This window comes from Zootoca vivipara, chromosome 8 (assembly GCF_965207765.1).
Source record: "Zootoca vivipara chromosome 8, rZooViv2.hap1.1, whole genome shotgun sequence".
NCBI lineage: Eukaryota > Metazoa > Chordata > Lepidosauria > Squamata > Lacertidae > Zootoca > Zootoca vivipara.
The window spans coordinates 374922-402064 of record NC_142591.1 but is presented as its reverse complement, the minus strand read 5'-3'; the positions used below and the strand labels follow the sequence as shown (position 1 = coordinate 402064).

The following is a 27143-nucleotide window of genomic DNA, read 5'->3' as shown; positions in this document are numbered from 1 at the left end:
TTTTTGCTGACACGCAAAGCCTCCGCCGGCCGCTTTAAGCATGAAGGAGCAAGGCGTGCAAAGGGAGACACACGCTTCCCCTTTAAGAGCAGAACCTCCAGTCTCACCCCTCACCTGGCAAAAAGTATCAAATATGGTGTGCGGGGACGGGCTGGCGCAGCACGGACCAATAGGAGCGCGTGGTTTCCGCAGCGGGAAAGCTTGGCGCTTAAAAAAAAAAGCGAGAGTAGGAACAGAAAGAGAAAGGGCTGGGCAGCCATCGGGTGTGCTCTTGCCCCAATCCAGATCCGTCCTTGCCCCTGGCAGCCCTGGCGGGTCCTCCACTCCCCCCTCCCCCCGATCCCGAGAGCGGCTGCCCACTTGCTGCTCCTGGACTGCTCAGGTAAGGACTGCACTCTGGGGCGGGGGGGGGGTAATTTGCATTAAGCCCTTTTTTTGAGGGGGACGGGACACGCACAGCTCTTTATGTATTGCATTTCAGGGGCATTCAAAGGGGCAATAGGGGAGTTTCTTGTCTGAAGTGGAGCCGGATCCCTTTCTAAACATCTGTTTCCCAGACTTGTTGCTTATTTTGTATGCCGTCCGCTGCAGGGGCCGCTTCACTCCTTGGCTCATAGCTCAGGCAGAAAAACAAAACAAAGCTTGAAGGTGTTGGCAGGATTAATGGTGGGGAAAGTGACTCTGATGTCCCGTTCCCCTGCAGCTTCGTGTTGACTCTGGTTTGTGTTTTGTGTGAGAGAGACAGACAAATAGATACAGTAGCCTACAGTTTCTCAGCCGAGGAGGCAGCTTGTTGCTACCGTATTTTAACTTCTTTTTGCTTGCATTTAGAGCAGTGATGGCGAACCTATGACACCCGTGTCAGACGTGACACGCAGAGCCCTCACTGCTGGCACATGCCCCATCGGCCCATTCGCACTGTTGTCGTTTTCCCCCCATTTGTTCTCTTGCTCCTCCTACAGCTTGTCTCCACTACAGCTTGTCTCTGCTGTTAAAACCAGGATACTTTGTTGCTGTTGTTGCTGTTGCTGGTAGCCCTTTCTGTGCTGTTTCTTTCCTGGTGCTTTGGCAGACTATGATTGGGTGTAACAGCGTTCGTTTTTAACCCGTTCTGTGCTGGGTTTTTTGGCGCTTTGGCAGACTATGTCGGTGCTGCGTGTTAGTTCCAGCGAAGGTATTATTCATCATTTATTTCTGTTCTCTCTCCCCCCCAAAAAAGTGCAGCAGCTTTGGGGCATCCCCCCCTAAAAAAGCAAGGCAACTTTTGCACCCCCAAAAAAACCCTCCAAAACTTTGGTCATCAGCTCCCCCCCAAAAGCTCAACAACTTTGTGATAAAGAAGGGGTTTGGGGTTAGGTTAGGTTAAATAATTAGTTTTTGGTTTATTAAATACAGTTATATATTACAATTATACATTTTTGTTATTTAAACTCTAAATATTGCAAAATTATGGGTTTTTTCTCGAAGTGACACACCACCCGAGTTATGCTCGGTTTTTTGGCAAATTTTGACACACCAAGCTCAAAAGGTTGCCCATCACTGGCTTGGGGGCTCTTTGTGTATGAATCTACAGTTCATCAAACAAAGGTAGAGGCAGAAGGGAAATCTCTAAGCTGTGGAGAGAGGAATGTAGGGGAAATCCCCCAGGCATGCAAAATAGGCATTGCTAGTTGTGATGTCCTTCTCCTTCAAAGGATGCCTTTACCTAGCAGGACATTCAAGGTGAGCATAATTGTTTGCAGTTGCACAATCTGCCTTCCTGGGTGTGCTTCGTTGACTGGTTCATCACATTTTCTCCAGAAAGAGGGGTGGATGTTGTGATATATGAAATTATTTGCTTGACAGAATTTGCATTTCCACAATGGAGCAGGTGATTGATCCATATTGCCTATTTAGGGTTTAATTAGGGTTCAATGTGCTTGAAGGGGATACATGATTGATAAATGGCACATGCCTGTAGATCAACCCTGCCTGTCCACTGTATGTCCACCAAAATCTCCTGTGAAACTGAATTGCTGTGTAGCAAAATGATGCATGTCTAAAATGTGTGTCACCAACATGAAAAGTTTGGAAAGCTCTTGCTTAAGCCACAGGCATAGAATAAACTGTCCAGCCCGGCTTAGCCCAACTTCCCACCTTAAGAGGAAATGGTAAATGGTATTTCTGTCTTCTGTAATCACTCTGATAAGATCTTGAACATAACAAAAGGAGTTTTGCAAGAAGTATTGCGGACAAACATTGAAATAAATGTTCTTGTGCAGTTGCTGGTGGTATTGTGACTCACACTTCTGATTGTGTCATTCCTCCAGTTGCACAAATTCCTTCTTCCAAGCGCAAGCCCCCTGCAGGGAAATCCCCAGACCACACTATAAAGAGACTTCCTTCTCCATGCTTCATCCAATGTGTCCAAGCTGGGGAGATGAAGTCCATCAGTGGAGCTGGGCTGCTGTTTCTTCTGCAAAGTGCAGTTGCAGCAAATGTCACTGCAGCAAGGCTGACAGCTGGGGTAAGAGATGCCTCTTGATTATTTATCATTAACTCCACAAAATGTAGTTCTTTTCCTTCTGGCATAAGCATCGCAGTATTATGCAGGTTAAACTGGGTGAGAGTGTTCAAAAGCAACTGATTCCCAACTAAGGGCAGTGGTAGGTTTTTCAAAAAGGTCAGGAGGGAAGCCAAGGGTGGGGGGCTATTTTATATTTGTGTTGCTGTTGGTGTTTATATTATACCTTCACAGTATACAGGAGGACAAGACCCTGCCCCAAAGGCCTTACAATCTAGAACTTACCAACAGAGCAGACAACACAGTAAGGAGAGGGGAAAGGGAGGCAGAGATGAATTAGGCTTTATTTCAGTGACACCAAATTTATAGCCAATAGAACAGCATGTTGTTGTTGTTTAGTCGTTTAGTCGTGTCCGACTCTTCGTGACCCCATGGACCATAGCACGCCAGGCACTCCTGTCTTCCACTGCCTCCCGCAGTTTGGTCAAACTCATGTTCGTAGCTTCGAGAACACTGTCCAACCACTTTGTCCTCTGACGTCCCCTTCTCCTAGTGCCCTCAATCTTTCCCAACATCAGGGTCTTTTCCAAGGATTCTTCTCTTCTCATGAGGTGGCCAAAGTATTGGAGCCTCAGCTTCACGATCTGTCCTTCCAGGGAGCACTCAGGGCTGATTTCCTTCAGAATGGATAGGTTTGATCTTCTTGCAGTCCATGGGACTCTCAAGAGTCTCCTCCAGCACCATAATTCAAAAGCATCAATTCTTCGGCGATCAGCCTTCTTTATGGTCCAGCTCTCACTTCCATACATCACTACTGGGAAAACCATAGCTTTAACTATACGGACCTTTGTCGGCAAGGTGATGTCTCTGCTTTTTAAGATGCTGTCTAGGTTTGTCATTGCTTTTCTCCCAAGAAGCAGGCGTCTTTTAATTTCGTGACTGCTGTCACCATCTGCAGTGATCAAGGAGCCCAAGAAGGTAAAATCTCTCACTGCCTCCATTTCTTCCCCTTCTATTTGCCAGGAGGTGATGGAACCAGTGGCCATGATCTTGGTTTTTTTGATGTTGAGCTTCAGACCATATTTTGCGCTCTCCTCTTTCACCCTCATTAAAAGGTTCTTTAATTCCTCCTCACTTTCTGCCATCAAGGTTGTGTCATCTGCATATCTGAGGTTGTTGATATTTCTTCCGGCAATCTTAATTCCGGCTTGGGATTCATCTAGTCCAGCCTTTCGCATGATGAATTCTGCATATAAGTTAAATAAGCAGGGAGACAATATACAACCTTGTCGTACTCCTTTCCCAATTTTGAACCACTCAGTTGTTCCATATCCAGTTCTAACTGTAGCTTCTTGTCCCACATAGAGATTTCTCAGGAGACAGATGAGGTGATCAGGCACTCCCATTTCTTTAAGAACTTGCCATAGTTTGCTGTGGTCGACACAGTCAAAGGCTTTTGCATAGTCAATGAAGCAGAAGTAGACGTTTTTCTGGAACTCTCTAGCTTTCTCCATAATCCAGCGCATGTTTGCTATTTGGTCTCTGGTTCCTCTGCCCTTTTGAAATCCAGCTTGCACTTCTGGGAGTTCTCGGTCCACATACTGCCTAAGCCTGCCTTGTAGAATTTTAAGCATAACCTTGCTAGCGTGTGAAATGAGCGCAATTGTGCGGTAGTTGGAGCATTCTTTGGCACTGCCCTTCTTTGGAATTGGGATGTAGACTGATCTTCTCCAATCCTCTGGCCATTGCTGAGTTTTCCAAACTTGCTGGCATATTGGGTGTAGCACCTTAACAGCATCATCTTTTAAAATTTTAAATAGTTCAGCTGGAATATCATCACTTCCACTGGCCTTGTTATTAGCAGTGCTTTCTAAGGCCCATTTGACTTCACTCTCCAAGATGTCTGGCTCAAGGTCAGCAACCACACTACCTGGGGTGTACGAAACCTCCATGTCTTTCTGGTATAATTCCTCTGTGTATTCTTGCCACCTCTTCTTGATGTCTTCTGCTTCTGTTAGGTCCTTACCACTATTGTCCTTGATTATGGTAATCTTTGTACGAAATGTTCCTTTCATATCTCCAATTTTCTTGAACAGATCTCTGGTTTTCCCCATTCTATTGTTTTCCTCTATTTCTTTGCATTGCTCATTTAAGAAGACCCTCTTGTCTCTCCTTGCTGTTTTTTGGAAATCTGCATTCAGTTTCCTGTATCTTTCCCTATCTCCCTTGCATTTTGCTTGCCTCCTCTCCTCCGCTATTTGTAAGGCCTCGTTGGACAGCCATTTTGCTTTCTTGCATTTCCTTTTCCTTGGGATGGTTTTCGTTGCTGCCTCCTGTATAATGTTACGAGCCTCCATCCATAGTTCTTCAGGCACTCTGTCCACCAAATCTAAATCCTTAAACCTGTTCCTCACTTCCACTGTGTATTCATAAGGGATTTGATTTAGATTGTATCTTACTGGCCCAGTGGTTTTTCCTACTTTCTTCAGTTTAAGCTGGAATTTTGCTATAAGAAGCTGATGATCTGAGTTACAGTCAGCTCCAGGTCTTGTTTTTGCTGATTGTATAGAGCTTCTCCATCTTTGGCTGCAGAGAATATAATCAATCTGATTTCGATGCTGCCCATTTGGTGATATCCATGTGTAGAGTCGTCTCTTGTGTTGTTGGAAGAGAGTGTTTGTGATGACCAGCTTGTTCTCTTGACAGAACTCTATTAGCCTTTGCCCTGCTTCATTTTGAACTCCAAGGCCAAACTTGCCAGTTGTTCCTTTAGCATTCCAATCCCTACTTTCCCTACTTTAGCATTCCAATCCCCTGTAATGAGAAGAACATCCTTCTTTGGTGTCATTTCTAGAAGGTGTTGTAGGTCTTCATAGAATTGGTCAATTTCACTTTCTTCAGCTCCGGTAGTTGGTGCATAAACTTGGATTACTGTGATGTTAAAAGGTCTGCCTTGGATTCGTATCGAGATCATTCTGTCATTTTTGAGATTGCACCCATTACAGCTTTTGCCACTCTTTTGTTGACTATGAGGGCCACTCCATTTCTACTACAGGATTCTTGCCCACAGTAGTAGATATGATAGTCACCCGAACTGAATTCGCCCATTCCCTTCCATTTTAGTTCACTGATGCCCAGGATGTCGATATTTATTCTTGTCATCTCATTTTTGACCACATCCAGCTTACCTCCATTCATGGTTCTTACATTCCAGGTTCCTATGCAATATTTTTCTTTACAGCATCGGACTTTCCTTTCGCTTCCAGGCATATCCGCAACTGAGCGTCCTTTCGGGCTTTGGCCCAGCCGCTTCATCAGCTCTGAATCTACTTGTACTTGTCCTCCGCTCTTCCTCAGTAGCATGTTGGACGCCTTCCGACCTGAGGGGCTCATCTTCCAGCGTCATAACTTTTATATGCCTGTTGTCTTTGTCCATGGAGTTTTCTTGGCAGGGATACTGGAGTGGCTTGCCAGTTCCTTCTCCAGGTGGATCACGTTTAGTCAAAACTCTCCACTATGACCTGTCCATCTTGGGTGGCCCTGCATGGCATAGCTCATAGCTTCTCTGAGTTATTCAAGCCCCTTCGCCACGACAAGGCATTGATCCATGAAGGGGAATAGAACAGCATATCCTCCAACATTTCCCCAATGAAAATAGGGACATCCCATTCCATAATCATCATTTTATTTACACATCTTACTGGGTTGCCCCAGCTACTCTGGGCAGCTTCCAACTTATATAAAAACAAGAAAAGATTAAACAGAGGATTGCCTTCAGATGGCCCAGGGGTCAGATACCTCCATACCCTCCAACATTTCTCCAATGAATATAGGGACATCCTAAGGAAGAGGAGGACATTCCAGGATCAAATCAGAAATGGGAATGGCTTCTCTAAATCAAGGATGTCCCTGGAAAATAGGGACACTTGGAGGGTCTGGAACAGGTTTTATGAATCTTCTTACTATATTGGTAAAAATATTAGTATTATTATTAATAATAAATATGCTAAATATAAATTATGTAAGAACTATCTCACTGGGTCACAAAAAACAAACAGCAAGCAAGACCATAAAATTTGAATTGGTTAGAAATAAATCTGTTGCAAACTCTTACAGGAAGGTGGGGTGGATGGGAGAGAAATCCTAGGTTCTTTCATGCTATCTAATCCCACCCAGGGAAGGTTCCCAGCATTCCAAACAACTGTGACCAAGAAACAGAATGCAGGGTGAGCAGTTTAGAAACATAAGAGTTGCACCTGCAATTTTGGACAAGGTTGCAGAGGCATCTGCTCCCCCCCCCTGACCCTGGGTGACCCTTCCACCACAGGCTGAGCTTCAAGCTACATCTTAAAAGTCATGGAGTGAAAAGTAGCTGCAGGTGAGCCAGGCTTTCTCTGTTGAGACTTCTGTAGGCTTCACCAGGCAGAGGAAGCTGGAGAAGAATGCAGAGCTGCTGTTCACTTTCTCTGTCTGTTGTTGTTCTATACCCGCCTTGTCTCTTCTTTAGCAGAGCAGGAACAATTTGCCATTAGGGAACTTGTCTGCTCTCTCTGCAGGTGTTGCAGGAGCCTCCATGCGCCTCATCTCTCTGAGGGATGAGAAGATCCAAGGGCATGGTACTTCTTCATATTCAGTTTCCGTTCAAAGGAGGTATCACTGGAGCCTTGCAATATTCAATCAGATTTGAGCTTATGTAGAAATGTATTGGGTTAGCTAGCATAACTGGAGGTAGACAGCTTTAGCGCTTGGTTGTCTTAGGGGATTTTAACATCCATGCCGACACGACCTTACAAGGAGCTGCTCGGGACTTCGTGGAAAGCATGGCCTCCATGGGGCTGTCCCTGAATAAGTCTGGCCCAACTCATAGCTGCGGACATGCCTTGGACCTGGTGTTCACCTGGTGATCTGACACTAAGCAAAAGCAAAACTAAAGAAGTGCCATGGTCAGATCACTACCTGGTGCAACTGGACTTCTCCGCGACCCTTCCCCTCTACATTCTGAAGCTGACCAGACACGGGTTAGAGCTCAATGTCGAGCCTACCAAGTGGCGGTAGTGACAGCAAGGAAGACTTTCTTCATCGCCTCTATTGCATCTGCGGAAAACAGCAGCAGGAGAATCTTTCAGGTGGTTCACAATTTAGCGGAACCACCTGCTCCATCAGGGCCCAGTACCGGCCACATGATCTCCTGCAATGATTTTGCAAAGTTTTTTGCAGATAAAGTTGCTCAGATTCGGGAAGAGGTAGACTCCACCATGGGAGCAGGGCCAGGGCGGGGGAGTGCTAGAGTCCTGTCTAGTCCAGTTGTGTGGGATCAATTCCAATCTGTTACCTCCGAGGATGTGGACAGGCTGCTTGGATGAGTGAAACCAACCACCTGTTTCCTTGATCCTTGCCCATCCTGGCTTATAAAAGCTAGCAGGGAAGGGCTGGGCGATGGGCTTTGCAGGTTGGTGAATGCTTCTCTCTGTGAGGGAGCCTTCCCAGACCCGCTGAAAGAGGTGGTTATTAAACCGCTTCTTTAAAAACCGTCTTTCGATGTGTGTCACGGTCTGGTCGGTGGGAGGTAGCAGGCCCACCTGAGGACGTCAGGACTGGGGGCAAGATGGTGGTGTGGAAGCAGGAATGGTGTCCGGATGGTGCGGGGCTGAGGGTCCAGCAGGCAGTCGCAGGGTCAAGGAACCGAAGGTTGGGAAGCAGGGCATCACGGAGGATAGGACCCGAGGGTCAAGGAGCAAGGCGGAGGCGAAGGTCTGGAAGTCGAGGAGCAAGGCATCGGCAAGGCGAAGGTCCAAGGGTCGAGGAGCAAGGCGAAGGATCAAGGAACAGGAGGCCATATGCAACAAGGCAGGGATCGTGTTGCTGTGGCAAAGAGCTGAAGGGAAATGCTGAGCTTTTATCCCTCCCAGCTCTTGCCACCAGGTCCAGTGAGATATCAAGTGGTCTCACCTGAGTGGCCACTCCTTGCTTCTCCAGCACAAGCTGAGGCCGGCCCCAGTCCTGCAAAGCACTACAGGCCCCAGAGCCTGACTCCTGCCCATCCTCCTGACAATGCGGCTAATATGGCCAACTATCGCCCAGTCTCAAATCTTCCATTCCTGGGCAAGGTGATTGAGCGAGTGGTTGCTGAACAACTCCAGGCACGCCTGGAGGATGCGGACCATTTGGATCCCTTCCAGTCAGGATTCAGGCCTCATCATGGGACTGAAACTGCCTTGGTCGCACTGGTCGATGATCTCCGGCGGGCTAGGGACAAAGGTGAGAGCTGTTTTCTAGTCCTGCTGGATCTCTCATCGGCTTTTGACACCATCGACCATAACATCCTTCTGGACCGTCTAGAGGGCTTGGGAGCTGGGGGCACTGTCATGCAGTGGTTCTGCTCCTTCCTCTTGGGCCGTGTTCAGAAAGTGGGGGGGGAGGAGTGCTCAGACCCCTGGGCTCTCACTTGTGGGGTGCCTCAGGGTTCTGTCCTTTCCCCATGCTTTTTAACATCTACATGCAGCCGCTGGGAGAGATCATCAGGGGGTTTGGGCTGGGTGTTAATCAGTATGTGGATGATACCCAGCTCTACCTCTCTTTCAAATCAGAACCAGTAAAGGCAGTGAAGTGTCTGGAGGTGGTTGGAGGATGGATGGCAGCTAACAGATTGAGATTGAATCCTGACAAGACAGAAGTATTGTTTGTGGGGGATGGGAGGCGGGCAGGTGTAGAGGACTCCCTGGTCCTGAATGGGGTAACTGTGCCCCTGAAGGACCAGGTGCACAGTCTGGGAGTCATTTTGGACTCACAGCTGTCCATGGAGGCGCAGGTCAATTCTGTTTCCAGGGCAGCTGTTTATTAGCTCCATCTGGTATGCAGGCTGAGACCCTACCTGCCCACGGACTGTCTCGCCAGAGTGGTGCACGCTCTACCGGTAGTTATCTCTCGCTTGGACTACTGCAATGCGCTCTATGTGGGGCTACCTTTGAAGGTGACCCGGAAACTACAACTAATCCAGAATGTGGCAGCTAGACTGGTGACTGGGTGTAGCCGCTGAGACCACATAACACCGGTCCTGAAAGACCTACATTGGCTCCCAGTACGTTTCCAAGCACAATTCAAAGTGTTGGTGCTGACCTTTAAAGCCCTAAATGGCCTTGGTCCAGTATACCTGAAGGAGTGTCTCCACCCCCATCATTCAGCCCATACACTGAGGTCCAGCGCCGAGGGCCTTCTGGCGGTTCCCTCACTGCAAGAAGCAAAGCTACAGGGAACCAAGCAGAGGGCCTTCTCGGTAGTGGCGCCCTCCCATCAGATGTCAAGGAAATAAACAACTATCTGGCTTTTAGAAGACATCTCAAGGCAGCCCTGTTTAGGGAAGCTTTTAATGTTTGATGGATTTCTGTATTTTAATATTTTGTTGGAAGCCGCCCAGAGTGGCTGGGGGAACCCAGCCAGATGGGTGGGGCATAAATAATATATTATTATTATTATTATTATTATTATTATTATTATTATATTGTGTCAATAATTTCATGTTATTTCCCCCAACCCCAATTTTCTTGCAGCCATTTGCTAATGTGACTGGTTCTTTGGACGACCACAAAGTTTGCCAATGTTCCGTGTTCTTACCAGACACCACATTCCCTGTGCAGAGGATGGAGAGCCTTGAGATCTTAGCCCGACAGCTCTCAAATAAATTTGAGAGTGAGCTTTCAAAAGTAAGTTACTTTAAAAAATAAATAAAAGTATACACCTCTGTAGTCAGCACATATAGTTTCTGGTTTTTTAAAACTAAGTTGAGAGAGGGAGGGAGGGAGGGAGGGAGAGATCAGCTCCCATTTGTTTCACAGGGTCTGTGCAGAATAACTTCTCAGTAGATTGTGCCCAGTGACGTTACACAACCTTCTATATTTTTCTGGTCTAATTGGCAACTGCAGGCTTTAATCTGTTTGATTAAGCACCCAAGACTTTGGCTCCTGCAGTTTAATCAGATAATCTTAATCAGTTAGCCTGTGAATTAAGGGACCACTTGATCGTTGCTGGTGCTGTTTTAATTCTGGTGTAGTCCTGGCAGTGTTGCTCTTATCATTTTATTTCTTATGCCACACTCTGGGTGACTGACAGGCCACCCTGCTCCAAGGACAGGTGTAGCTAGCAAACCAGCCAAAGCTGGGCCTAGCCACTCAGAGCCACTCAGGCCACATGAGCACATACAGCTTGGAAGTGGCCCCCCATGTGGAACATGACATTCACCTATTTACCACCAGAGTCTCTGTCTGATCAGAATTCAGCCTCAGTTCAGGCATCAATTCAGCACTTGCACAGCCCCTTCTGATTTGGATAGTATGAAGAGAAAGAGTTGGCTTTCATCAGCATGCTTCAAATATCCAGATGAGGCCATCCAATGGATTAAAATCGATGTTGAATAGCATGGGAGACAAAACAGAACTTGCCATGAGGTTGAGCAGAAGTCAGAAACACAAATGAAAAGATTAAAAATGGCCTTTCCTTCAAAGAATGAGAGTTAGCTTTGTCACATTGCATTGTAACCTATACTTCCTTTAACTTTCAAAAAGGCACATGTCCTGAGGTTCTGTGCAGGCATAATTAATAAAATCAAAGGTTAAAAAGCAACCAATTAACCAAGTGAAATGTTTTCCTTGGTTGAGAGCCCCACATTAAGCATATTGCTTAACATACCTTGGGGGGTGTCGGGGGGGGGGTGTCTGTGGATACAGAATCTACTGATTAGCCTCACTTTTACTGTAAGGGCAGGGGAAGCTCCTGTTATTATTGTGGCAGGTAGTTGTGGGGAAAATCCAATGAAAAGCCATCAAAAGGGTGGATCTTCTCACACAAAAGAAGTCTGATAATAGCCTGATGCTCCTCTTTACGGTCTGAAAATATTGCAAGACCTGAAGGTGGGGGATTCAAGAGCTCTCTCTCTCTGCCATATGAAGCTGCACAACAGTGGCTTGTTTCCATGTGTTCATGAGGCTGTCTAATTAAAGCAAAGCTCCTTAGCTTTTTGCTGTTTTGTGGTTTGCTATAGGAATTCTGCTGCCATTTCCCTTGCAATATTCATTAAAAATCCCCACAAATAAACCCCAACACCTGTAATCTCGAGGAAGTGGGGTGTGTGTGGGGGAAATACCTCATGCAGCCAAGAACCAGCATTTGACATTGGCTGCTTGATGAAAAATATGCAGGGTTTCAATTAGGTGTCCAGGAGAAATTATTTGACTGCTCCAGGAACCAGATGTCATAACAAATGAAGTGTCCTTGAATTAATCAGGAGGAAAGACAGAACACTAAATTATAAATTCTGGCCATAAATATTAATAAACTTTCTAACAGTATAATCAGGAAGAGATAAGAAGTTTAAGCATAAAAAAATCTACAACAGGGAGGTGGTGGAGACAGAGACAGTTCTCTGCAAACATTTGTTTTTTGCTTAAACAATTTTCTTTAAAGTAATAGGAACTATGACACACAAAGACTACAGGAAGAAAAAAGAGGCAGAGGGCTTTATTCCCCTCCCCATGCCCACACCTGCCCAGGGTGAGGCTTACATATGTTCACCTCTGTCCTCTTGTTGAGAAATGTCCCTGGCTACAGAGGGGAAGAGAGGATCCTGGCCCAAGAAGGAGTTGTGTTGGCTGAATGGGAACCATGAAGAGCCAGGGCAAGGGAACACCGACTGATAGTGGACGAACTGGCCCCAGATGCCAATAATCTCCATAAATTTGTCTAATCCATGTAGGTGCCACCACTGCCTCCCACAGTATATATATGCAGAATAGCACCAACTCCTAGGGGCAGAGGTGCCTTCAGCCCCTCAATATTTTTTGGTAGGGGATTCAGCCCCCCCCCCATATTGAGAGGGAGAAGGAGGCTGAGCACCAAGCCCCCTCCTGCTCCTCCTCCTGCCAACAGAGCATCACTGATTGACAGAAAAATGGGAAGTATAGGAATTAGAAAACAGAAAACAGAAAAATGGGAAGTATAGGAATTAGGCTGTGAAGGCTTTCTCACCTGACTTCACAAAGAATCAGACAACAGACTGAGAATCGCATAATCATAGAATTATAGAGGGTCATCTATTCCAACAGTGACAGATTTCTAGCAGAAGTTAAGAAGGGATGGTCAAGGACTAAAATGAGCCATTTGGTTCATTCTTAATGGGGTCCCACTTGTAGGGCTACAAAAAATAATTTAACAAAATGTCATTGCCTCCAACCTACATTAATAATTTTGATAGGAACTTGTCCACAGTGACCCAGTAACCACTCATCAGTATTCAAATGCTTTTTTTAATCATTTGTGCTTACTCGGGAATTATCTTCAGCTATTCAGCAAAATAAGTGATTACAGAAAAAGTCGTCTTCCCAGTTTAAAGCTGTTTAAGGATAGTTTTAAACAATGAAAGTTCTGAAACCAAACAATGTTGTTCTCCTGTGGAGCACTATGTGATTAAAGTTATGGTAGCTGGAAAAAGAAACCCCCCAGCCCTACCCCGAACCTTTGCAGCTCCGCAGCCCAGCTGGACAATTCAGCCTAGCAGGGCGACAAACCCTCAAGCTAGAGGCAGAGTGACACATCCTCTTGGCAGATAACAGATCGGGTCAGACATGAAAACAAAGCTTTCCTACAGGGGTGTTACAGATACTCACTTATTTATGACAATTGTTTATACAGGAAAAATAAAGAGCCTTTTGAGGCTTCTGTTTCATAGTTGAGGTCATTTGGTAAAGACATAAAATAAATGCAACCTCATTTGTAATTGTTCTATATAAAAACATTGTTCAAGTCATCACCTTTCTTATTCTTTCCAGCAGCAAATGATTGATGGATCTTGTAAATGCATAACTGTTCTTGGAAATGGCTAGGTGCCCCAGGCAAATCTGTTTGAGATGTGCTTCTATCGCACCGTCATGGGCCTCTTGTAATCTCACACTGGAATCACTATGCTGAGGATTTCTTCTACACAGTTAATCATCCTGACATGAAAACCTATTAATATACCACAGTCTGAAGGGTTAACTAGAGGGTGATGTCATCCGAAAAGAACCCATATAGCTTTGGATTGTTGACCACCTGGGAGTGGGCACACCAAGTTGTGGCACTTGGAACTCACTGTACAGTGGTACCTCTACTTACAAATAACTCTACCTACGAATATTTCTACTTACGAATGGAGCTCCGTCCGCCATCTTGGATGCAGTTTAGATAGGATTTTTTCTACTTACGAATTTTTAGATAGGGTTGCTTCGACTTACGATTTTTTTCTCCCAATGCATTCCTATGGGATTCGACTTACAATTTTTTTCGACTTACAAATGTGTGTTCGGAACGCATTAAATTCGTAAGTAGAGGTACCACTGTACTCAGCTAACAGAACTGTACAAATTATATGTTTGGTGATAAGCTAAATCTAATTATATGGTCATGATTGTGAAACATTGTTCATTTTTACTTTTTACTATGATGTTCCCATACACCCTGAGTTCACATTCTTCCAGGTTTCATTCCCCTAACCCTCCTAAAAATTCAACCAGCCCCACTTCCTAATTTCTGTTCTGTGAAGGCCTATTTAGTTCTACATGCTTTGCAGGAATCTCAGCAACTAACTTGAACTTGAACTGTAAGGTAGGTAATCTATGTAAATGTTTTTGTGCCTAAAAGCTCTTTTGATCAATTGCACTTTATTGATGAATCCACTAGATTTTTTTAAAAAAAGTATGCATAAGGATCATCTGGAGAGTAGTGACTAGTGGGGTGCCACAGGGTTCTGTCTTGGGCCCAGTCTTGTTCAACATCTTTATCAATGACTTGGATGATGGGCTTGAGGGAATCCTGAGCAAGTTTGCAGATGACACCAAATTGGGAGGGGTGGCTAACACCCCAGAGGACAGGATCACACTTCAGAATGACCTTAACAGATTTGACAACTGGGCCAAAGCAAACAAGATGAATTTTAACAAGGAGAAATGTAAAGTACTACACTTGGGCAGACAAAATGAAAGGCACAAATACAGGATGGGAGACACCTGGCTTGAGAGCAGTACATGTGAAAAGGATCTAGGAGTTTTGGTTGACCACAAACTTGACATGAGTCAGCAGTGTGATGCAGCAGCTAAAAAAGCCAATGCAATTCTGGGCTGCATCAATAGGAGTATAGCATCTAGATCAAGGGAAGTAATAGTACCACTGTATTCTGCTCTGGTCAGACCTCACCTGGAGTATTGTGTCCAGTTCTGGGCACCACAGTTCAAGAAGGATACTGATAAGCTGGAACGTGTCCAGAAGAGGGCAACCAAAATGGTCAAAGGCCTGGAAACGATGCCTTATGAGGAACGGCTTAGGGAGCTGGGTATGTTTAGCCTGGAGAAGAGAAGGTTAAGGGGTGATATGATAACCATGTTCAAATATATAAAAGGATGTCATATAGAGGAGGGAGAACGGTTGTTTTCTGCTGCTCCAGAGAAGCGGACACGGAGCAACGGATTCAAACTACAAGAAAGAAAATTCCACCTAAACATTAGGAAGAACTTCCTGACAGTAAGAGCTGTTCGGCAGTGGAATTTGCTGCCAAGGAGTGTGGTGGAGTCTCCTTCTTTGGAGGTCTTTAAGCAGAGGCTTGACAGCCATCTGTCAGGAATGCTTTGATGGTGTTTCCTGCTTGGCAGGGGGTTGGACTGGATGGCCCTTGTGGTCTCTTCCAACTCTATGATTCTATGATTCTATGATTCTATGTGTCATTCTGTCACAGTCTGAGGCACTTTTCTGTTGAACTCAATAAAAATTAAAACCCACTGAGAAAAATGTAGCTGAACAGTGATTACACTTTCCCTATCTTGCAGACATTCTTCTTTATCTATGTCATTTATCTCTAATCTTTGTCTTTATTTTTAGACCAGAATCCATAGCAATGTTATATAAGCTTCTGTGCTCAGTGGTACCCAAGTAATCATATTTTGATCTTGGCGAGATTACAGAGGTGCAGTGGGGCAAAATTTATCTTTTTAAAAGGTAAATTAAATACATTTTCTAAAATGGAATACATCCCTGTGTATATGTATAGATTACCAAGTACACCAAAGAAATTGAAATGTATGAAAAAAGGATTGTAAACCTAACCATCAAGATTGAGCGCATGGAGAAGACGAGCATTTCTTACACTGAACTGGACTTCCAACTGATGAAACTGGAAATCAGTGAAATGGAGAGGCTAGTCACACAGCTGAAAAGTACGCTACCGGGAAGCAATGTGATTGTGGAGCAGCTGTACGGAGAGGTATGGTAAAAACTTTGTTAAGATCCACAGTTTCTCCTGATAAAATCTCCGGTAGCTTTAATTTGATTCTCCTGAAATTATGCACATAGAACCAAAGGTAGAAATTATTCCCTCCCTTCCTGGCCAGTTTACACAAGGGCTGGAAAATATGGCTGGTCCACGAATAAGAGAAAAGTGTCCAGGATGAAACAGTGGGGCTGGAATAAGGGTCAAGAGTAAGGGGGAGAAGGATCCAGGCCCAAAGGAGGAAATTGGAGCTATGTGGTCCAGAATAGTTACCATGGACCGGACCAATCAAAAGCTCCACAAGTAGCCTGCTGTGTAAAAAATTAGTAACTATTCCCACACTGAGCACTGAAAAGAATTCATAAATTTGCATCCAATCTCTCACTCAATTTGTTCAAGGCACTTCACAGTAAAAGAAGAAAACCACGCACACAAAACAAAAAACCAGGAAGTTAAAGCAAATTAGTAACTGCCAAGCTGCATAGCTGCCAAGTCTCTGTTTTTTTGCAGGAAACCCCCGTATTTTAAACCATTTCCCGCTGGCAGCCCAGATTGAGAAAAAACCCCATAAATCCCCCGGATTTCCTACCTGCCAGGGAGGCTCCATTTTGGGTGCTGGCGCTGCCCAATTTCCGGTGCCCAGACATGGGTAGTGCAGCACCGGAAGTCACTTCTACGCATGTCTGGATATGCATAGAAGCGACTTCTGGTGCCGCTCAGCCCATGCCTGGGCATCGAAAATCGGGCAGAGCGGCACCAGAAGTTGCTTCTACACATGTCCGGACATGTATAGAAGTGACATGCGGTGCCACGCTACCCATGTCTGGGCACCGGAAATCGGGTGGCGCCGGCGACTTCCGGTGCCACACCGCTGCTGATCCCGCATTTTTCAGTGGGAGACTTGGCAGCTATGGCTATTTGCAAAAGTCAACTACTGTATGTGACATTGAGCAGCTGTCAGACATCTATCTACAGTACATTAATGGTGATAGCGTAAAATTTATTATTAGAAATGCACAATTTCTAATTACCCACTGCACTCTTGGTAACATCCTTTATTAAAATATCAGCAAAAATGAGTTTGCAAACCAAACTTGAGATAACCAAAAGTCACTCCTACCATTTTATGTGCTAGATTAAGAATTTGAGTCTCATGGTGAATGAACTGGAATCGCTGGATAAGCATAACATCCTTGCAGTCCGCCGAGAAATTCTGGCTTTAAAGAATAAATTGCAAGAATGTGAAGCGAATACAAACCAGAGCACCACCAGCCACTACATCCCTCCTGGTAAGCATTGGTTTTGTTAGAAGTATATTTTCATATTTTCCATTCTTGGAAGGCAGGGTAAATAATTAGATCTGAGGCTTCTTTCCTGAAACTTTCCATTTTGTTACATATATTGTGAATAGTATTCATTTGCCCAGCCCTCAGCATGTCACACTGTGGCCATTTTCATCCTTTCTTGCAGTGAATGAGATAAAGAGCAGAGAGGAGGACCAGGCAATTAATGGAGAAATCCTTCATTTTGCAATGAAGCATGGATTAAAATGCTTCTGAAAGTAAATAAGTAAATAATATCCTAACCAACCAGAAGTAAGCCCTATTGAAGGGGTCTCAATTTTAGCAGCACCTTGGAAGGTTTGGGACTTCAAAACACCTGGCACTGGATGGCATGGTGACATCATGTGATTGATAGTGGGTGTCCTTTCCTACCTGTCAAATTTGGCCTGCAACACCAATCCTGATAATGATTAGGTTGTGGGGTCATAAAGGCTCCCGCCCCCTTTGATTGTTCCAGGTTGTGTGTGACTGCAACTCTAAAAAAACACTAAGACATGACTTAGGAACTAAATGAAGCCACATGGTAAAATGTGCAGAAAAATGCTGGAATAAAACACTTCCTCACTGGTCAAAAGTGCAAAGAACTGGCAAAATTTTGACTTCAGTTTATTAAGCAAATGTCTTCCAAGGTTCCTGAATGAGTCTCCCACCCAACTAAAGCTCAATGACTCCTGCCACATTGCAGAATGTCTCCTAATTTTGGAGGGGGAGGGACCTTTGTCATGGGTAGCAAGATTCAGCAATCTCTAATGACTCACTGGTGCCAGAATTTAATACATTCAAGTTATCCACATAACATAATGGAGGATCTCGCTGATCTTTCTGCAATGACAAAGAATTAAAACTCTTCTGAAACTGCCTTTGTGATCTCTTGCTCATCACAACCTTGGGAAATACATTTCCTGCACTATCAATATGCTTGCAGTATGCTGATGAAATGGGCCATCGGGGAAATCAGTCTCAGATAATCACCATGGCCAAGTGTAGAAGACACTTCAATGACCACAGATTAACAGGGACCCCTGACCCACCAGGTAGTGTAGTGGCTTATGTTATGCTCTTGGGTGGCTCCCTTCATCTCATTTGGGCTTATTCAGAAAATCCTCTGGTCAACAGCAAACCATGCTGCTGAACTATCTGTGCTGCCCTTTTCACAGGACCCAAGATTTGCCCTCTGAGCAGGCTGCTCTTGCCCATTCCCTGATGATGGGGCAGTCTCTGGTGCTTTGCATGTTGGTGGGGACATGTGTCCCTCCAGTGTTGTTGGGCTGCAGCCACCATTGTACTAACCTGCATGTTCAGTGGCTAGAGAGGATGGGATTTGTAGTCTAATAATATCTAGAGGCCCACAGGAAACAGTCCCTGGATTATAAGGTACAAAGTGGGTCAGGAAAAAAGTTACGTGCTTTGTCTGAAGGGCAATTCATCTCCGAAAGATCTTATTATTTTCGACAATGTCTGTTCACCGCATGCTTCTGTTTCCTTGCTAGAAAGATAAATGAAGTGGTGGAAGACAAAGTTTCATTGTTCAAAACACCTTTCAGGCACCAGCTGCATTTTCTCTCTTCTGAAGGATGAGGAACCCTTTTGTCTGTCAGGTCCAGTGTTGGCTGGGGAGAGAGAGAGATTTAAAACATACACACATACACAAAAAATCTGAAACAAGACATCTGAAGCCCAGAAAGGGCATTACTCTCCTTCAGGAAATAGCTAAAAGAAACTTGTAATTTTGAGTCACAGAGTTGTGTGTGCAGGGGGAGAGGCTCCATGCTTTTTGCACCAGTCATTTCCCCACACACAAAAATCTCTCCCACTAGCTGTATTTTCATCCTTTTTTCAGGGGTTGCTGGATGAGCTTTGCTTTCACAATAAATATACACCTGTTTGGGGGAAAGCAGTCAGAGTAAGTCTGAACCAAAAAAACCAGTCTGCCACTAATTTGTTTAAAATTACTGCCCTCCACAGCAAGGCTGCTTTTCCATATTATTTGAAAACAAGGCTGTTTGAGGTTTATTGTTATCTACATTTGCATGTAATCTCTAATTTGCCCCTGACTTGACTGCAACACCAAGTCAGCTGGGGATCAGGAGGACCCTGTAATTTCCCTTACTTTCTAAGTGGGTGGGGGCTTTGTGGGTTACAGCTTCCTTGCACTCATTGAAGCAGGTGAGAGCAGAGAGTTAAGTACATTCTCCCAGCCAACTTAGCTGCATGTGTATATCTGCCAGCCCATTTGGCTTCCATTTGCTTTGGGCTCATCTTATATTTATAATGTTTGTATTAAACTGGGTGTTTTGTTTTTGTCCTGTTTCCAGTGCTTTCCGTTTTCTCCTCTCTCTTTCCTTGATATTTTGTGGCGGGTGTGAAGAGTGCCTAGGAAATCCCAGAGCTGTCTAAGCTTATGAATCTAATGAGACTATATAAAGTTTAACGGCTATGGCAGAGCTTTAGAAAGTCACCTCGTGAGATGCTCTGTTGTAAAGCTTCTCTTGCGGCTGTGCTCAATAGAGTGGATTAGCCTAGTTTGAGCAATGTTAAAACAAAATATGTCCTCCATTTTGCTTGCAAATTTCTAACTCAATGCTCATTCCAAGGTAGAAAAAAGCATTTGGCAAACTGAATTACATCCTCATTTTCTGAAGAACATTTTGGCAAATCATTGACATTTTCATCTGTTTACCATTCTCCCCTCCAAAAATAGTCTTTTGTCTTATCTACACAATTACTTCACAGTGCTAAATAAAAGCATATTTGATATGCCTCTGACTTCTACTGTGTCCACTGACTACGGTAAACATGCTTATAATGCCATGAACAAGTGCACCCGTTTCAAAAAAGGGAGCTGCTGCCATGGAGGTGCATCTGCCCTCTTTGAACATGCACACTTAATAGATAAGATGGCAGGGTATTATTTTTTCCTGTAATGTTTTCTAATGTGAAAAGTGTTTTACAAGTCTAATGTCATTCATACTTGCCTGTGAGACTGAGAAGTAACCAATTGTTGCTGGTGTAACTCAGTTGGTAGAGCATGAGTCTCGTAATCTCAGGATCATGGGTTCGAGCCCCATGTTAGGCAAAAGATTCCTGCATTGCAGGGGGTTGGGCTAGATGACCCTTGTGGTTGCTCCAACTCTACAATTCTATGATTCTGTGCCCAAGAACAGTCAATGAGCTGCAGGGCTGAGTAGGAATCTTAATGGGGCTGTACTATGTCCATGGACATAGCCAGGATTTTTGTTAGGGGGCAGGCTTTTGTTAGGGGAGGCAGAACCTCAAATGTGTAATGATTTGTATTGATTTTGATTGATTTAGGGGGGCAGATGGCCCCCTGCCCCCCTGGCACCTGCCTGCCTGTCTCCACCTCTTCTCCCTTGTCCCTTCCCCTTCTTCATGTAAAGTTATGATGAAAGCATCTTAGACTTAGACTACCGTATTCAGGAAAGAGCAAGAAAGAATGTTCTTAGCATGAATCTCATTAAGCTTATTTCAGTTTTATCCTGCTTTAGCTTTAGCTCCTGAGAATAGTGAAAGTGCCGAAAATTTCTTTGGTGATGGCGGACAGAAATTCTAAATGTGCAAACATTTCAGAGCCCTGTTTTGCTTAATGGTTTAGCAAGTATGTGAGAAGGGTCCAGAGAGGAGTGTGTTCCCTCTGCCCCCCTGTCGCAGGGCCCGTTTCCTTCCAATTTGCAGAAGGTGGTCAGAAGTAGGGAGCCTGCTGTGCTTTGGGAAAACCTTTGCACACTTGAGAGTCGTGTTTGTCCAGGGATCTGAAATGCATGTACAGAAGTCTCCCTGCTTCAGAAGATTGCGTTCCCTGTGCTAAAAGGTTATGGGAAAGGTGACAGAGGGATGCAGCTCTTGGGCATGTCCCTGCTGCTGCCTGTCCCACTCTTGCGTTTCCTGTGCTCAAAATGTAGTGCTTGAAGATGACTTAAGGCATTTGTCTTTCAAGGCCAAGGCTTGCACTCAAATCATTTCCACCACAATGTCTTTCAGTCTTTGCCCTTTAAGAAAGGGAGAAAGATCCCTGGTTCCTCTCCCAGAGCTGCAGTCCAGTCCTCAGTATCTTGAAAAGCAGTTTAAGTACATGTGGTAGATATAGTGCCCCTTAGTGCCCCTTCCTACATTGCAAGGACTGTGGGTACATGTGTGTGACTATGCTGTGTGCTTCTGAGATTCCCTGAAATTTGTAAGTGCCTTGCTAAGCTTTTCCTGATGACTGTGTACATGTCATGGGAAAGTGTGAGAGGTCCCCGTTATCTGTGAGTTATACTTGAGGTGAAAGAAAGACTAGTATGGCTCCAGCATATTTTGGGGGACCACCAGGAGTTCACTAAGTGTTGTTGTTGTTTAGTCATTTAGTCGTGTCCGACTCTTTGTGACCCCATGGACCAGAGCACGCCAGGCACTCCTGTCTTGATTTACTAAGTATATGAACATATATCTGCTAATTCGCCTGGTTGTGTGTGAAATATTTATTAACTACCCTGCATTGACATGCATGCTGTCCCATGGTCAAGCTTTGAAAACAAGTGACAGCTTGAATAATGGATGTACATTTATTTCTTATGCCTTCCAATATTTACAAAGTGAGAGGGTGCTTTGTTTTCTTCCCCTCCCCTCCACCTCATGCTGTTCTGCTCAGCATGCCTACATTCAAGAAACTCAACAGCAACACAGTATTCAGATCTAGATGTGGATAGATCTGGATAGATCCAAGAAATGGATAACCTCTCCTGACTATTTGTTGTGTGCATGTTGAAAAGGCTGTTTTGTTTTTAAAAAGAAAAGCCTAGACTGGATATTGAACCTCAAACAATGTTTGATGTTAATAAACCAAACCCACTTCTAACTTTAATAATTCATGTATTATTTCATAAGTAAAGAACAAACAAATGTTCAGGAAAGAGATCTCTTTAAGGGGAAAAATAAGATCTTCTTATTTCTTTTGTATCATAAAAAGCCTTTTGGCTGAATACATGATTGTTTTTTATTTATGAAACAATGCATGAATTATTAAGACGAAGCTAGATCCGTGTTTGGTTTAATGAGATGAAAAACTATTTTAGGCTGAATCTCTGCGACTTGTTGTGGACATTTTTATATGTTCACCTTTTTGCAGCTTTTTAAAAAGTAAGTTGCAGATTTATGCATGCCGTTAATAAGCATTTAATTTGAAAATAACATTACTGATTTAGGCACACTAATTCAGTCAATGTGTTGACAGTTAAGGGCAAACTATAAATTATAGTGGCTTCTCTGCTGTGTAAAGAGCTCTCATTGATTTAGAGAGCTGGTAAGTGGCACAACATTTAGCAGTAAACCAGGATCATAAAACTACGTATTCTTTTCAGTATTGGCTTTCCTGTATTGTGCTGATGGAGGTATATATAACTCTAAGTACAGAAGTGTAGGTATGCCAAGAGCTGAGATCATGTTGATTGCATAAGGTCTGGAGCATGACATCTGTGAGTTGGGAAGTCCCCAGTTCAACTCTTGCCTTACCATGAATTCTCTCAGGGTTGGTTTTGGCAACCCTCCCATCAGTAGTCTGGGGATAGCAATACTGGCCTGACCTGTTGTAAGGGTGACTAAAGGCTTGTTCACTTTCCCGATGTCTAGAAAGCATGGGTCCAAGGGTTTCCCCAGGGACAAATGGAAGTGTGGATGAGCCCTGAGTAACATTTATCTTATAGACCATCAGATCAGGAGGTTGAACTCCACAACTTCATATTGCCGGTAGAGGATTGATATTAAAGGACAGGATTTAGCTTTCTACCTGACATGCTAGTTTTCTATGTGGAGGTGTTTTTTCTTGTTGTTTTTGGAGGTGGAGGAGCATTCTATCATGCACTTCTACTGTGCACTCTGAAACAGTACAGCCTAGAAGCAGTTTTGCCAAATGGTAGAGCAATGATGGGAAGCTATGGCCCTTCAGGAGTTTGTTTGACTTCAGTTCCTATCAGCCCTAGCTGGAATGGGCAATGGTCAGGGATGATGGGTTTTGTAGTTCAGTAATATCTGGAGGGCCACCGGTTGCGCCCCCCCCCCCGTCTAGAAACTCTCTAAAGTGTTATATAAATGCTTGCTTCTGTTACGTTAACAACCATGCTTGGGAGTCAGAATGGTGGATAAAGTCAATTCAATTCACATTTAAAGCCAAACCTGCTTAATCCACACTTTGCAAAATGATATGAGAACTGAAACACAGCCATCCTTCTGGACATGACAATCTTAGTCAATTTTGCATGGAATGATTCATTTAATCTCTGGGGGGAAACACCCGTGATTGCAACAGGTTTTCTCTAGATATGTTCCAAACTGATGCATTTCCAAGACACCTGGTCTGGAGTGAGGGTCCTGTGACATATAGCATGAGAGGTAATAACTAGCCAAGAGCTGGGTGGGAGGTAGAAATGAGGGTGAGGAAGTGATGGTGAGTGACTGAGGGCACAAAGCAAGTGAGAGGTGAAGATTTTAGAGACACGAGGTATTTCACTGCCAAATATATTCAGAATCTTTGAACTGCATATGTGCAACACACTCTGTTTTTGGTTGGTTTCAGGAAGCTGCAGTCATGGTGGAATTGCAAATGCCAGCCAGCCCTTTGTGATTCAACTAAACTGGAGAGGATTTGACTACAAATATGGTGCCTGGGGAAGGTATACCTCTCCCCTGAACCCTGAAAAGGAGCTCTATTGGGTTGCACCACTGAACACTGATGGAAGATACCTGGAATATTATAGACTTCATGATTCCTTTGATAATTTATTGCTGTTCAGATACTCTAATCAATTCAGAATTCTATATGGCCAGGGCAGTGGCATGGTTGTTTACAACAACTATATGTATTTTAACCAACATGGCTCAAGAGATATGAGCAAACTAGATTTAAGCACCAATACTGTGGTGCTGAAGAAAACTCTTCCAGATGCTGCTTTTAACAATCGGTTCTCATATGCAGGGGTGTCATGGCAAGATCTGGATTTTGCTGTGGATGAGAACGGATTGTGGGTAATTTACTCAAAAGAAGCTGGCACAGGTAATATGGTGATTAGCAGACTGAATGAAACAACTCTTGAGGTCATCCGTACATGGGAAACGAGGCAGTACAAGCCAGCCGTGTCCAATGCTTTTGTTGTATGTGGTGTGCTCTATGCCACAAGGCCCATCAATACTAGGAAAGAGGAAATATTTTACACATATGACACAAACACAGGAAGAGAAGGCAGAACAAGCATCACTCTAGATAAAATGCTAGAAACAATTCAGAGTATCAACTACAGCCCTGTAGATGGTAAACTTTATGTGTTCAATGATGGCTACCTTGTTCAGCATCAGTTAACCTTTCAACCTCTTCCACACTAAAATTGAAGCAGAGGAATAGGGAAAGCAGAAGTCTGGCCTGTTTGTACCTCATTTGTACCCAATATTGCTGCTACATTTCTGAGGGGCGAGGGGCAGAAATGTAATACTGTATTAACTCATGGCAACATACAGGCTCTATCCATGCCACCTACTTTTGGAAAAGTTGGGGCAAGGTCCAGCCAATGTTGAACACTTAAATTTCAATTATTTCACCAGCAGCTAATTAAGCTTTTGCTTATCTTTCCCATTGAAATGAGCAGGACTTTGAACTGCTTGAGCTTGGCTTGATTGTGCCCATAACGATACGCCTTGCAGCTCCTGGTTCAGACCAATTGTCCCTTTAGGTCAGTGTTCTTCCTGTGTGTGATGCGCAGATCTGTTACTAGAAAAACAACAACAACCTGGTCTTTTTGGATTGGGGCAGGGGAATAGAGTCATTTCTACTCCATATCATTTGCTATGCAGACTTAAAACATTTCCTCTTAAAGCACCACCACTGTTATTACATTTCCCCAGCGCTCAAATTGCAGTAGTTCATTGCAGTGAGAACTTGGTTCTGCTCCCGGGCTGCAGTTTGTGTGTGTCATAAGCACCACTTGGTTAGCTTTTGTGATATCAGAATGACAAATGACAACTCCTTGTCTGTACTCCCTCCCCTTCTCCTGTGCCTTATAGTGACATGTTTTAGACATGATTTTATAGTTTTAAAATATTGTTTGAATGTCATCAACACTCATCTAGCCTTGCTAACAAAATGATGAAATGTTTTAAAGGGGAAAGTGATATAAATTGTAGACTGAGGACTCTTTCATCTTTCTGGTGCTTTGCCAATTTCACTTTGGATAGTAAGAATAGTAAGAAACTGATAACGCTTTTGGGGACAGGCCCTTTATGGTTACTACCCCTCTCCACTGACTCCCACAAGTATATATTGTGAAATCTGGATGGGGCCTTAAAGTTATTGCTCAGGGATATGTGGAAGGATCACAAAGGAAAAAATACAGTTAGTGGATAAGCACATGAGACACACTCCTTTTGTGAAAGCCCAGATAAAGAAATTAACGAGAGTTACACAGCAAAGGATTGTTATGTTCATTTCAATGAGGTTTGCTCAAGAGAACAATCCACAAGGTAGATTGTGACCTTTATGTCCACACAACATACAGTAATGCAAACCAGGGTGTATGCAAAACAATTTGCCACTAATGTAAAAGTACTGCCAATTTTAGCCAAATATTCATCTGAATCTTTGGATAGATTCCAGTCCTCAAGCTTCTTGATGTAAAAGAGTCCAGCAAAGGTAATAAAGATTTAGGCCAAATGAATCCTTCCTTTTTTGGACTGGAATATATAAAAAATGGTGCATTGCTGTTGTCCCTACTTTTAGAGGAAATGGGAGAGAAATACTGATTGGTTTATGAAAGGGGGGGGTCTTATTTGTGACATTTTGGACAATAAATTCCAAGATGCTGTGCAAACATTTGTAAACCCCTCTTTTGTTGTAATCAATGAGTGAATTGGTTTTGTAGCAAGAAATTCTAATATGCTATGCCATCTTTTGCATTTTTATTAATTATGAATAATTGTGATTAGAATTTTGAATGAACTACATACAGTAAATTTTCTGTGACTTCTGTATTTTGTAAATAAATGAAAACTCTAGACCACCATCTAATACAGAATTTAGTGTGCTTCATCTTACAACTGCCTCTCTTCTACTTGTTCAATAGTTTCTTCCTGCCCACTTCTGTTTACCATATAAATTTCAAATAATGAATGTTAAAAAAAACCTAAAAATTAAAAGTAGATTGATAATAAAACATGGAAGTAGTGTTAGCTTGGAAACTATAAGTGCAATTGCATAAATGTGATGCTTTGCATTATTCATGTTGAATGTGGGCTTATATTTATTTGGCACTGAATGTTGCAGAAAATGCATAGCTTTACCACTGGTCTCATTTTTATTTTATTTTTCAATAAACTATATTTAGGCAAAGAAAAATGAAATGGAATTCTTTAGTGGGTGATGTTATTTCTGACAGATAGTCTAGGAAACAGCTTGGGCAAATTCCATTTCAAACCATGAGGCTCACACGCCTCTAGACATGGTGGCTTCTGTGACTCCTAAGGAAACCCAAATGGATGTGTACAAGTAAACTGTGCAATCTGTCAGCAAATTTTGTGCGTATTACACACTTGGATTAGAATCTTGGAAAGGCCAGCTCAACTGACCTCATGAGCGTATTTCTTACCAATGTGGCCAATCGATATCGGACAATTTTATTCAGACTGAAGATCTGAATGTTCCTCCATCTGAAAATGTCCTTCCGTACCACCCATGAGGCCAGGTGAAGTGACCACCTCAGGCAGCAGGATCCAAAGAGGCAGCAGATCCTGAATCATAGAATCATAGAGTTGGAAGAGACCACAAGGGCCATCCAGTCCAACCCCCCGCCAAGCAGGAAACACCATCAAAGCATTCTTGACATATGCCTGTCAAGCCTCTGCTTAAAGACCTCCAAAGAAGGATACTGCACCACACTCCTTGGCAGCAAATTCCACTGCCAAACAGCTCTTACTGTCAGGAAGTTCTTCCTAATGTGTAGGTGGAATTTTCTTTCTTGTAGTTTGAATCCATTGC

General features: G+C 43.7%; 1 protein-coding gene across 2 annotated transcripts; it reads left to right on the top strand.

Moving 5' to 3' along the window:
• Positions 1–2402: 2402 nt before the first annotated feature.
• Positions 2403–26177, top strand: OLFM4 (olfactomedin 4). 2 transcript variants are annotated; one of them, XM_088674925.1, is made up of 6 exons: positions 2403–2506; positions 7060–7119; positions 10051–10203; positions 15570–15782; positions 16924–17077; positions 23700–26177. In XM_088674925.1, the coding sequence occupies exons 2-6, from the start codon at positions 7099–7101 to the stop codon at positions 24500–24502; spliced, it is 1344 nt and encodes a 447-aa protein (XP_088531051.1). In that variant the 5' UTR covers positions 2403–2506; positions 7060–7098; the 3' UTR covers positions 24503–26177. The 2 variants fall into 2 exon arrangements, with proteins under 2 accessions (XP_088531051.1, XP_034957181.1); XM_035101290.3 differs by lacking the exon at positions 7060–7119.
• Positions 26178–27143: the final 966 nt, after the last annotated feature.

Bases quoted from the DNA above. Each gene is read 5' to 3' on its own strand.
- OLFM4 (XM_035101290.3), top strand. From the start codon at position 2,420: ATGAAGTCCATCAGTGGAGCTGGGCTGCTGTTTCTTCTGCAAAGTGCA. The intron at 2,507-10,050 runs GTAAGAGATGCC...ATTTTCTTGCAG, and splicing joins CAGCAAGGCTGACAGCTGGG to CCATTTGCTAATGTGACTGG. The intron at 17,078-23,699 runs GTAAGCATTGGT...GGTTGGTTTCAG, and splicing joins CAGCCACTACATCCCTCCTG to GAAGCTGCAGTCATGGTGGA.